The sequence below is a fragment of the Eutrigla gurnardus genome (genome assembly GCF_963514095.1).
Source record: "Eutrigla gurnardus genome assembly, chromosome: 1".
NCBI classification, from domain to species: Eukaryota; Metazoa; Chordata; class Actinopteri; order Perciformes; family Triglidae; genus Eutrigla; species Eutrigla gurnardus.
In genome coordinates, this window is record NC_139915.1 from 37384041 (window position 1) to 37396603 (window position 12563).

A 12563-nucleotide genomic window follows, 5' to 3' on the forward strand; every position below is an offset into this window, starting at 1 on the left:
CAACCTTCCCCCAATGTTCCACGTTTCCTAAACCTTTCCCCAATGTTCCCTCAACCTTCCCACAATGTTCCTTCAACCTTCCTTCCAACATTCCCTCAACCTTCCTGCAATGTTCCCTGAACTTTCCCCGGTTTAAATGGATCAGAACATTACGAGTCTCTCTGTTGGCTAGCATCCATGTTTATTCTGAAATGAGGTCACATGTTGGAGGGGAGGGGCGGGGCTTTGTTTGCTGTGTGTCTGTCTCTGCAGGACTGAGTCTCCATGAAGAATGTCTCAGAGCTGCAGACCCGGTCCTGGTCTGTCTCACTGGTTGTTAACAGTTACCCTCTGCAGAAGAATGTGCATGAAACCAACGAAGAAGAAAGTGTCGGGGTGAGTGATGTTCCTGATAACTCTGCTGGCGTTCGGACATTAATATCAGCTTACATTTACAGACGCTCGCCACTCGCTCTCCTGGCCAGAAAACCGCCTCGCACGCCCTCAGCCTGACCTCCACTCCCCCAGGTACCGGGGGGAGGTGGGGGGGGGCTCCAGGAAGGAGGAACCAACCAGAGCGCAGCAGATCAAGCTTTCCTCTTCTGTATCTACTTCTAGATCTCAAGAAACATGTGAGAGCCAGTACACACACACACTGCTTCACAGAGTCCACGAGTCACTGATTGGTCAGTCTGTATTCAAGGGGCGGGTCTCAGTGTTGGTGTGGAATGGCTGGCCTCTGGTTGGCTGCGGTCCTCCCGTGTCTCTGTGGTACCATGACAACGGAGGGCACGCAGCTCTGGAGACGATGTCTGGATACCCATCTAGCTGGATGGCTCATCTGGTATCTCGTTAGCTAGTTAGCTGGGTATATGGCTAGCTAGTTGGCCGGGTATTTAGTTAGCTAGGTACCTCGCTAGCTAGTTAGCCGAGTAGTTTTAACATCGTACAAAGGTTTGTGCCCTGACGTGAAGCACCTCTGTTAGGATTTACGTGTGCAGCTCACCTTCCCTTCGTATTAAATACAGGTGAGCTCAGCTCTTGGCAGGAAGTGATGCCGTCCGTCAGTTCGGTGGTTCAGCAGCTTCTCCTCCCGCTGAATGATGAGTTGATCTGCAGTAAAACTCAGAGGTTCTGAGTTCATGACTCACCAGCTGCAGTCAAAACCAATGTTAACAGAAACACATTTGGAATAAAAACACTGAGTGAAACTTTTCTACTCAATTTTTAATTTACAAAGCACAATGTTCCCCGGACTCCTGCGATATAAAAAAGCTGAGCGGCGACAGAGAAATGCTGCCCAGCAACATTCAGACGAAGCAGAACAAACAGCAGCAGCAGCCTCTCCTCATGCAAACATCCCCGTAAACATGCTGCTGCCACCGGAGGGAACCGAGGGAACCGGCGTTCCCACAATGTTCCCACACCAGAACATCCATAACAACATCCTGCAGGAAGTTAGAAAAGTGTCCTGAGTTTCAGTGGAAGTCCGAACACAGAGCTGATGCTGAGACGTGAACATTTCATCTCCAGATATATTATTGTCATCCTGATGATCATCAAAACGTGTTTCAGACTCGAAAACCAAAACATCCTGGAATCACTTTACTTTGAGGCAAGATTACTTTTCATGGCGTCACAGAAAGTGAAGATCTTGAGGGACAAATAAAAATATTAATGTCTTAAAAATAGCAACAACATGTGAGTCTGTTCTACCCGACGACGAAACAATCCCGTCTCTGATGGCGGTTCTATTAGAAGCTGCTCTCTGTTAACGAAATTTAAAGAGCAAGGAACCCATGTTTACACCCAGTCTGGGGAGGTCGGGGAACGTGGGAGGGAATGTCGGGGGAACGTTGGAGGGAAGCTCGGGGAACGTGGGAGGGAAGGTCGGGGGAACGTGGGAGGGAAAGTCGGGGAACGTGGGAGGGAAGGTCGGGGGAACGTTGGAGGGAAGATCGGAGAACGTTGGAGGGAAGATCGGAGAACGTGGGAGGGAAGGTCGGGGGAACGTGGGAAGGAAGGTCGGGGAACGTGGGAGGGAAAGTCGGGGAACGTGGGAGGGAAGGTCGGGGAACGTGGGAGGGAAGGTCGGGGAACGTGGGACGGAAGGTCGGGGAACGTGGGACGGAAGGTCGGGGGAACGTTGGAGGGAAGGTCGGGGAACGTTGGAGGGAAGATCGGGGGAACGTGGGAGGGAAGGTCGGGGGAACGTTGGAGGGAAGATCGGAGAACGTGGGAGGGAAGGTCGGGGGAACGTGGGAGGGAAGGTCGGGGAACGTGGGACGGAAGGTCGGGGGAACGTTGGAGGGAAGATCGGAGAACGTTGGAGGGAAGATCGGAGAACGTGGGAGGGAAGGTCGGGGGAACGTGGGAAGGAAGGTCGGGGAACGTGGGAGGGAAGGTCGGGGAACGTGGGAGGGAAGGTCGGGGAACGTGGGACGGAAGGTCGGGGGGACGTTGGAGGGAAGATCGGAGAACGTTGGAGGGAAGGTCGGAGAACGTTGGAGGGAAGGTCGGGGAACGTGGGAGGGAAGGTCGGGGAACGTTGGAGGGAAGATCGGAGAACGTTGGAGGGAAGGTCAGGGAACGTGGGAGGGAAGGTCGGGGAACGTGGGAGGGAAGGTCGGGGAACGTGGGAGGGAAGATCGGAGAACGTTGGAGGGAAGGTCGGGGAACGTGGGAGGGAAGGTCGGGGAACGTGGGAGGGAAGGTCGGGGAACGTGGGAGGGAAGGTCGGGGAACGTGGGAGGGAAGATCGGAGAACGTTGGAGGGAAGGTCGGGGAACGTGGGAGGGAAGGTCGGGGAACGTGGGAGGGAAGATCGGAGAACGTTGGAGGGAAGGTCGGGGAACGTGGGAGGGAAACGTTGAGCTCGGAGCAGCAGGACTCAGACAGACGACATAAAGAGGGACGACACACAGACAGTCAGATAGACAGGTGGAGGGCCTCATGGTCACATGACCCTACCAGATATAAAACAAAGATTTAAAACAACCTGGGTCTCGTCTCATTTGTGGCCTTTTTACCTTAAAACACACCTGATATTATTGATTATTGATCAGAGGAAAGTTGCAGTTTCTCATTGAGCTCAGTGAATCAGTTATTCTCAAACCTGTTCAACACTTTTCGTCCGTGTTCAAGTTGCTCTTCAACTCACTGCAAAGGAAACTCCAGGCTAACAGGCAACCAATCAATTAAGTTATTGATCGGTGCATGTTCCTCCTAATCTGAAGCAAATGATTAGTTGATCAGGAGAAGGTTCACCTGCAGCTGTTCATATTGATTGATCGTCTTGGAGTTTTTAGACTGAAGAGTCAGTTTGTCTCATTAATCCTCACTGACTGATCAGTATTGATTAGTGGCTGCAGTCGTCTTTCAGAGTCCAGTGAGGAAAAGGAGATACGAGCATTTCAATCAATCAGGTGAAACATCAACAACAACAGACTCGTCTGAATCCAAAGCAGTTGATCATCACAATGAATGTGTATTAATATTTAATAATCATCACTTCTTTGGGATTCAGACGTCTTGTTGTCGTTCGGCCACGAATGAGACGGAACAACTCGGCTGTTCTGGTCCAAGTGGCGCTCGCACTCAAATACTGACGTCTGATTGGATCACAGACGCGTAGAGGAAGTGAGTCGATGCTCAGCGAACAAAACCACCTGAACCAGACTTTACACGTTGGTCCTGCCGGGCTCTGGACAGGAAGTGTCCTGGTTCCTATGGACCCCTGCTGGTGGACCACGTTTGTAGGAGCTCACATTCCTCCAATCAATCAATACATCGATCAATAACGTGACTGGATCCGAGTTCATCTTCTGTCAAAGTCCAGAATCTGGATTTTACTTTTCAATTTGACTGGATTTAATAAATTACGTTAAAACAATTTTAACTGCTGTTTTTTTTTGTTTTTTTTTTGAGATTTCAAACATCTCCGGCTCTGGAAGTCACAACTTTAAGCTTCCCCAGGAGGATTGTGGGAAACGTTTGAAGGATTAAAGAAGAGAAAGGAAACCAAAGCAGGAGACGGCGTGACACCGTGTTCCAGAAAAAAGCTGCAGCGAGGTTCATCAAGCGTCCCCGAGGCTCCGCCCCCTCACTGCCCGTTGGCGGAGGTGTTATTGGGGCTGGAGCCCCCAGCGCCCGGCGGCGGCTGCACGTTATCAGCCAGGTTGTGAGCGTGCTCCAGGAAGAGGTCTTTGAGCACGCTCAGCTCCTTGCTCAGCAGCTTGATCTTGGCCTCCAGCCGCTCGTTCTCCTCCTTCAGCTCGTTGACGCGCTGCTGCGTGTCCATCGCCTTCTGCTTGCTGCGCATGCGGCTCTTCTTCACTGCCAGGTTGTTGCGTTCGCGCCGCTGGCGGTACTCGTCGCTGTCCTTGTCGGCGAGGGGTTTCTTCATCCTGCTGGCAGGGGCGAGGGGGGCCTTGCCGCCTCCGGCTGACGGCGCTGCGGGGATGACCAGCTGGGGGACCTGCTGCAGGCCAGCGAGGGGCGCAGGGCGGGTGGCGGCGTGGGCCTGACTCTGGATGACGCTCACGCCGGTGTGGTCGGGTGTGGTGGGTTTCGCCTGCGGCGGCCGGCTCATCAGGGATGCGCTGCCTTCAGGTGCTGATGTCTGAGTCTCCTCAGGGGTTCGGATCCTGGACGGAGCCGAGAGGACGAGAGGGGGTTACACTCACAACACACCTTCACGTTGTTGTATTGGTCTTTTTTAGAATTCATTAGTCTTTTATGTTGGGAAAACAAGATCAAACATCCTAAATAAACACATTTCAAACAAACAAACATTTGACTTATTATTCACATTTGAAAAAGCTGAAACCAAATGTTTAGTTTCTGATGAAATAAATGATTAATAACTCGTGTTTCAGTATTTGATCTAAAATATTTAAAACTAAAACACAAACGTGCAGATCATTTTACACAGATTCACGATCACACACACACACACACACACACACACACACACACACACACACACACACACAGGTATAATTGGGGCGGGTATCATTCTTCATGCTCAATTAGCAGCGCTACTCTGATTGGTCGACACGTTGCCATGCAGCCGGTCAGCTGGTGCACCGAGAAAGAGCTCCGGTGAAACCAGCGAGCTCGACTGTTGCCTGCTGTTGCATCATCATCATCATAATCATAATGGAGGGAGGGAGAGAGAGAGCCACGCGGGGCGATGCTGAAATCAAGCCGTCCCTACACGTCGTCGCTTCGGAGGTTTCTGGTCACCAGAACACTTTCCAGAACTTCGTGTTGACCGGAAGCACAGCTGATTTACTGCCCCGAGACTCAACGTTCAGATTCAACACGCTGACTTAGTGTCCGACATTATACACACACACACACACACACACGCGCGCGCACACACACACACACACACACGAGAAACTACGTTGCCACTGCTCCGCTCACGAGCGCTGCGCGTCTTTTTAGCCGGGCAGCTAGTCAGCTAGTTAGCTCGCGGTGCTAACGAGCCGCTAAAGCTCCCCGCTCGCGCTCGGTCCCGCGGACAATGTAAAGCTCCGTTTTACCTTCACGGGGGCGGCGGCGGGGTCGACCATCCGGCACGGCGGGAAAACGGACGCGTAGAAAGCGCGAGTTTGATTCCGTCTCGGTGAGCTCGTCACTGTTTTTGTTTGGAACATGGAGAGAGGAGGCGATTGCGAAATATCTTTTACCATGTACGGGCATGTCCGGGACCGGCCAATCAGAGGCGAGCAGGCGGCAGCGGAGCGAACAGTTGGCCAATCACAGGAGGGAGTGCAACAGAGTGATGCAATGCCCCCTTTGATTGACGTGTCCTCGCGCCTATGGGAGCAGGCCGTTGCCTGCTGTTTGTTTATGTAATACGAGGTTGGTCAAATTAGTTCAAACATGCATGACTTCATCTCTGAGTGACGACATCCAATCACACGAGTAATTATACACGTTATATTCGTAGTACTACTACTAGTAACAATATCATATCACAATGTACCATCTCAGGCTTTTGTACACCTTTAAAATACTGATCAATACTTCATGTTAAAGGACGATTACAGAACGCCCGTCACAAACAATGCTCGGATAGTCGTGATCATGTGACTGCTGTCGTGATCATGTGACTGCTGTTTCCTTCAAAGAAGACTTGATCGTTTCTGTTTCTATCAGAATGATAATATGGTTTCACTTTTGGATTCCAGCAGAAGTCTGGGACTCAGATACTGGGACTCAGATACTGGGACTCAGATAGGCCTACTGGGATTCAGATACTAGGACTCAGATACTAGGACTCAGATACAGGGATTCAGATACTGGGACTCAGATACTGGGACTCAGATACTGGGACTCAGATACTGGGACTCAGATACAGGGATTCAGATACTGGGACTCAGATACTAGGACTCAGATACTAGGACTCAGATACAGGGATTCAGATACTGGGACTCAGATACTAGGACTCAGATACTGGGACTCAGATACTGGGACTCAGATACTAGGACTCAGATACAGGGATTCAGATACTGGGACTCAGATACTGGGACTCAGATACTGGGACTCAGATACTAGGACTCAGATACAGGGATTCAGATACTGGGACTCAGATACTAGGACTCAGATAGGCCTACAGGGATTCAGATACTGGGATTCAGATACTGGGACTCAGATACTGGGACTCAGATACTGGGACTCAGATACTAGGACTCAGATACAGGGATTCAGATACTGGGACTCAGATACTGGGACTCAGATACTGGGACTCAGATACTAGGACTCAGATACAGGGATTCAGATACTGGGACTCAGATACTGGGACTCAGATACTGGGACTCAGATACTAGGACTCAGATACTGGGACTCAGATAGGCCTACTGGGATTCAGATACTAGGACTCAGATACTGGGACTCAGATACTGGGACTCAGATACTGGGACTCAGATACTGGGACTCAGATACAGGGATTCAGATACTGGGACTCAGATACTGGGACTCAGATACTGGGACTCAGATAGGCCTACTGGGATTCAGATACTAGGACTCAGATACTAGGACTCAGATACAGGGATTCAGATACTGGGACTCAGATACTAGGACTCAGATACTGGGACTCAGATACTGGGACTCAGATACTAGGACTCAGATACAGGGATTCAGATACTGGGACTCAGATACTGGGACTCAGATACTGGGACTCAGATACTAGGACTCAGATACAGGGATTCAGATACTGGGACTCAGATACTAGGACTCAGATAGGCCTACAGGGATTCAGATACTGGGATTCAGATACTGGGACTCAGATACTGGGACTCAGATACTGGGACTCAGATACTAGGACTCAGATACAGGGATTCAGATACTGGGACTCAGATACTGGGACTCAGATACTGGGACTCAGATACTAGGACTCAGATACAGGGATTCAGATACTGGGACTCAGATACTGGGACTCAGATACTGGGACTCAGATACTAGGACTCAGATACAGGGATTCAGATACTGGGACTCAGATACTGGGACTCAGATACTGGGACTCAGATACAGGGATTCAGATACTGGGATTCAGATACTGGGACTCAGATACTGGGACTCAGATACTGGGACTCAGATACAGGGATTCAGATACTGGGACTCAGATACAGGGATTCAGATACTGGGACTCAGATACTGGGACTCAGATACTAGGACTCAGATACAGGGATTCAGATACTGGGACTCAGATACTGGGACTCAGATACTGGGATTCAGATACAAGGACTCAGATACTGGGACTCAGACACTGGGACTCATACTGGGACTCAGATACTGGGACTCAGACACTAGGACTCAGATACTGGGATTCAGATACAGGGATTCAGATACTGGGACTCAGATACTGGGATTCAGATACAGGGATTCAGATACTGGGACTCAGATACTGGGATTCAGATACAGCAGATACTGGGACTCAGATACTGGGACTCAGATACTGGGATTCAGATACAAGGACTCAGATACTGGGACTCAGACAGTGGGACTCATACTGGGACTCAGATACTGGGACTCAGATACTGGGACTCAGATACTAGGACTCACATACTGGGACTCAGATACTGGGATTCAGATACAAAGACTCAGATACTGGGACTTAGATATTGGGATTCAGATACAGGGATTCAGATACTGGGACTCAGATACTGGGACTCAGATACTGGGATTCAGATACAAGGACTCAGATACTGGGACTCAGACACTGGGACTCATACTGGGACTCAGATACTGGGACTCAGACACTGGGTCTCAGATACTGGGACACAGACACTGGGACTCATACTGAGACTCAGATACTGGGACTCAGATACTAGGACTCACATACTGGGACTCAGATACTGGGATTCAGATACAAAGACTCAGATACTAGGACTCAGATACTAGGACTCAGATACAAGGACTCAGATACTGGGATTCAGATACTTGGACACAGATACTAGGACTCAGATGCTGGGACCCAGATAGGACTCAGATACTGGGACCCAGATAGGACTCAGATATTGATCTTTGATTTCAAGACTGAAGGAAACTTTGTTTGAATAGAAGTCAGATTTAATGGTAGAGGCCAAAAGGTCGACACCCTGACTGAGTCCCTGTGAGTACTACTAGTCAGTACTATGAAGTACAGCGTGTACTCAAGCAGTATTTCACCTGGACAGGTAGTGAGGTACAATGGTCTTACCTGAGATCAGTTCAGTCAACCCGTCACCTGGAGGCTGGTGTCTCCTCTTCGAGACCATCCAGGACCAGACCTAATAATAATTATAATTATAATTATAATGTGAGTATGAATTTTAATTGTTGTTTTTATTTTGACTGAAAAACAAAGCAAAGGGAAAGATACATTAAAAAAAATCAATACTGGCAAGAGAGGGGCAGGTCCACAGACCAAGATCAGGTCTTCGGCTTCAGCCGACAGAGGGCGCTCCAGTCCCTCTGCCTCCCCTCTCCCCGGCGGGGCTTCACCTCGAACACACAGAAACACATCGAGGACCAAAGTAATTAGATTTGTATGACGTATGAGGCCACATGGTGACGTCGCGGTGTCTTATCTCATTAAGTGAGTGTAGAATAACAAATGTGCTCATGACACATGAGGATATGTGCCGAAACATTATGTTGAAGGAACTTAATAACCTGCACGCGCCTCACTGACACGCGCCCTCGCGGAGAGAACACCGAACCCCCTTCATAGATCTGTGACTTTAATGTCGCATCGCCTCTGTAGGTAGAATCTGTCCAAATACAATTCATATTTAGAATCCATCCATCCATTGTCTACCGCTTATCCTGTATTCAGGGTCGTGGGGGGGCTAGAGCCGATCCCAGCTGACATTGGGCGAAGGCAGGGTTCACCCTGGACAGGTCGCCAGTCTATCACAGGGCCGACATGTAGAGACAGACAACCATTCACGCTCACATTCACACCTACGGGACATTTACATTTAGAGTCACCAATGAACCTATCATATTTAGAATCATAATGTATAATCAACACAGCAGCGTTGAGCTCCATCTGTCCCTTCAGATCGGCGCAGAGCGAAGCCGGTCCAGATGAGGCCGGTCCGGATGAGGCGTCCGCAGCAGTCCGCTCTTAGAGGACTACTGTTTGGTGATTTTAACTTTTGCCGAATCGCAGACCGGCTCGCGCTGCTCCGGAGTCCCGGACTATAGCTCTCGTGCATCTTGTCCGGGATCGTAATAAAACAGAAACCAGTTCGGTGCGTGTGATTTCCAGACGGAGTTCGCAGCTAACGAGCTTAACGCGGGCTGTAATGAACATTTCATCCTGGTTCGCCTCCGTAAACCGTTTCTGAGTGTGTGTGAGCGCGTGTGTGCGCGCGTGCGTGTGTCCCGCCCACTCCCTCGCGCTCGTCTATATAAGCTCACTTTGACAGCTCACAGTTCACTGAGCAGGAGGAACCAGCTCCGAATCGCGTCTCCCGGCTCCAGAACGGAACAGCTGTGAGATTCTCCCCGGACTTCGAGCGCGTCCTGCGGGTCCACGGCTCACCCGAGGACCCTGACCCACAACCGGACTTTGTCCAAACTGGATTCTCGGAGCTCCTCGCCATGCATGCCCGGGTTTAGATTCTCCATGGAGCTCTCCAACCTGTACGAGGTCGCGCCCCGACCCCTGATGAGCAGCCTGAACCACGGCCAGCAGCAGCCCCCCTCCGGCTACAGAGACTCGGCAGACCTCGGCGGTGAGATCGGAGACAGCGAGACCTCCATCGACCTGAGCGCCTACATCGACCCGTCGGCGTTCAACGACGACTTCCTGGCCGACCTGTTCCACCACAGCTCCCGGCAGGACAAGCTCAAGATCATGAACGCGGAGTACGAGTCGGGGCCCTGCGGCCCGGGGCCCCACGGCCCGGGGCCCCACGGCCCGGGGCCCCAGCACCACTACATGTCCAACTATATGGAGTCCAAGCTGGAGCCGCTCTACGACCACAACCCACCGCGCCTCCGACCGGTGGCCATCAAGCAGGAGCCGCGAGACGACGAGGACCTGAACCCGGGCATGCCCCCCACCTACCACCACCCGCATCCCCAGCAGTACTCCCAGCAGCAGCAGCAGCAGCAGCCGCACCTACAGTACCAGATTGCGCACTGCGCGCAGACCACCATGCACCTCCAGCCGGGCCACCCGACCCCCCCGCCGACCCCGGTGCCCAGCCCGCACCAACACCACCAACACCACCACCACCACGCGCACCAGCACCCGCAGCAGCAGGGCGGCCTGAAGCTGCTGGACCCGCAGCGGGGCGGCGGGAAGTCCAAGAAGAACGTGGACAAGAGCAGTCCGGAGTACCGGCTGCGGCGCGAGCGCAACAACGTGGCCGTGCGCAAGAGCCGCGACAAGGCGAAGCTGCGCAACATGGAGACGCAGCACAAGGTGGTGGAGCTCAGCACCGACAACGACCGGCTGCGGCGGCGGGTGGAGCACCTGACCCGCGAGCTGGACACGCTGCGGGGCATCTTCAGACAGCTGCCGGACGGGTCCTTCAAACCCATGGGCAGCTGAGAGACTACTGCACGGACTGGGCCTGGACCCGGACTGGGACCTAGACCCGGACCGGGACCCGGACCTCGAACCCTGGTCGAACACGGGCCGGGCTGCTGGATTTATACTGAGGCGGCTGAAACAAACTCTTTCACATCAACATGTGGACCGACAAGCACCACGTCGGGTTTCTGGCGGACCTTCTGGACTACCGGACTTCATGTGCCTCCTTTGATAAGCTGCAGACCCGCAGAGACCCTCACTCTCGTTCCCGTGCCTTGTTGTCACACATCCGAGCAGCTACTGTCGAGCAGATCAGCCTGCGCGTTCTCATCTCAAAGACACTCTGATCGGGATGTTTCTCATGAACGCGCTGCTCGTCAACGACAGGACGATAAATGTACAACTCGCGTTGTTTACTGTTGTAGAGCTGGACCAGCTGAAGGTCCACAGTCCTCATGTGTTTTCTGTCTGTGTGAATCATAAGAACCCAAAAACTGGATGTGAGACCCGGGTCTCTCCAGACCTGATTGGTGGTATCTCTGCCAGGTGAGACCCAGGTCTCTCCAGACCTGCTTGGTGGTGTCTGTGCCCGGTGAGACCCGGGTCTCTCCAGACCTGCTTGCTCTACACAAACAGCTTAATGTGAAAGATTTCTATGCAACGTGTCTCTTCTTCTACTGTTCATCGCGGTGCCTTCTGGTCCTCCAACCCTTGACCTCCTGCTCACCGTCTCCATGACGATGACTTGCTGAGAGGAAAAGGAAGCACTTTTGTTACGTTGTCGTTGTTGTTTTTTTACAAACTGATGTTAAACCATCTTCCAAAGTTAAAGTCTCGATTTTAAAATAAGCCAATATATATATATATATATATACCAAAAATCTGAATTCTTATAATAAAAGAGCTTGTTTTATCAGAATCTGTTGTCAGTGTTTTTATCACTTTTCTGTCCTGTTTGGTTCCTCTATGTGTAACATCAGAGTCATCCTGATTCCTCCTGCAGCCAACAGGTGGCGCTCACACTGCCATCAGACAGACATAGTGCTGCAGGGTTACAGTGATATTACTGCTAGTTTTACTATCAATCCGGATCAGAAATCAAATCATCTGACAAACTTTATTCATATAAATACATTAAAATTGTATACATTTAAAAACAAGCTGACTGAAGTAAACACAAACAACAAGTAAACACAAACAATAACATGAAATCAATCAAAGTCTAACGGGAAGATTTTAATATCAATGTTTTGGATATTCAAACTCGGTTGTCACTGTTTTAATTTACACTCAACACCTCTAGTCTCTATCTAACACGGTGACATATTTACACTAAACACCTCTAGTCTCTATCTAACACGGTGACATATTTACACTAAACACCTCTAGAGTCTCCGTCTAACACGGTGACATATTTACACTAAACACCTCTAGTCTCTATCTAACACGGTGACATATTTACACTAAACACCTCTAGAGTCTCTATCTAACACGGTGACATATTTACACTAAACACCTCTAGAGTCTCCATCTAACATGGTGA

General features: G+C 50.9%; 2 protein-coding genes and 1 long non-coding RNA gene across 3 annotated transcripts; 2 read left to right on the forward strand and 1 right to left on the reverse strand.

Moving 5' to 3' along the window:
- The first annotated feature begins 1169 nt into the window (after positions 1-1169).
- On the forward strand, positions 1170-2147 carry LOC311017855. The gene is made up of 3 exons (XR_014597657.1): positions 1170-1823; positions 2048-2069; positions 2114-2147. It is a non-coding gene; the product is annotated as an uncharacterized lncRNA (long non-coding RNA).
- Positions 2148-2648: 501 nt separating this feature from the next.
- On the reverse strand, positions 2649-5688 carry cebpg (CCAAT enhancer binding protein gamma). The gene is made up of 2 exons (XM_084016471.1): positions 5529-5688; positions 2649-4625 (listed from the first exon to the last, which is right to left on the reverse strand). The coding sequence occupies exon 2, from the start codon at positions 4568-4570 to the stop codon at positions 4082-4084; it is 489 nt and encodes a 162-aa protein (XP_083872597.1). The 5' UTR covers positions 4571-4625; positions 5529-5688; the 3' UTR covers positions 2649-4081.
- Positions 5689-9901: 4213 nt separating this feature from the next.
- cebpa (CCAAT enhancer binding protein alpha) lies at positions 9902-11082 on the forward strand. Its single transcript, XM_084010504.1, has one exon. It carries the CDS (start codon positions 10085-10087, stop codon positions 11036-11038), a length of 954 nt encoding a protein of 317 aa, XP_083866630.1. The 5' UTR covers positions 9902-10084; the 3' UTR covers positions 11039-11082.
- Positions 11083-12563: the final 1481 nt, after the last annotated feature.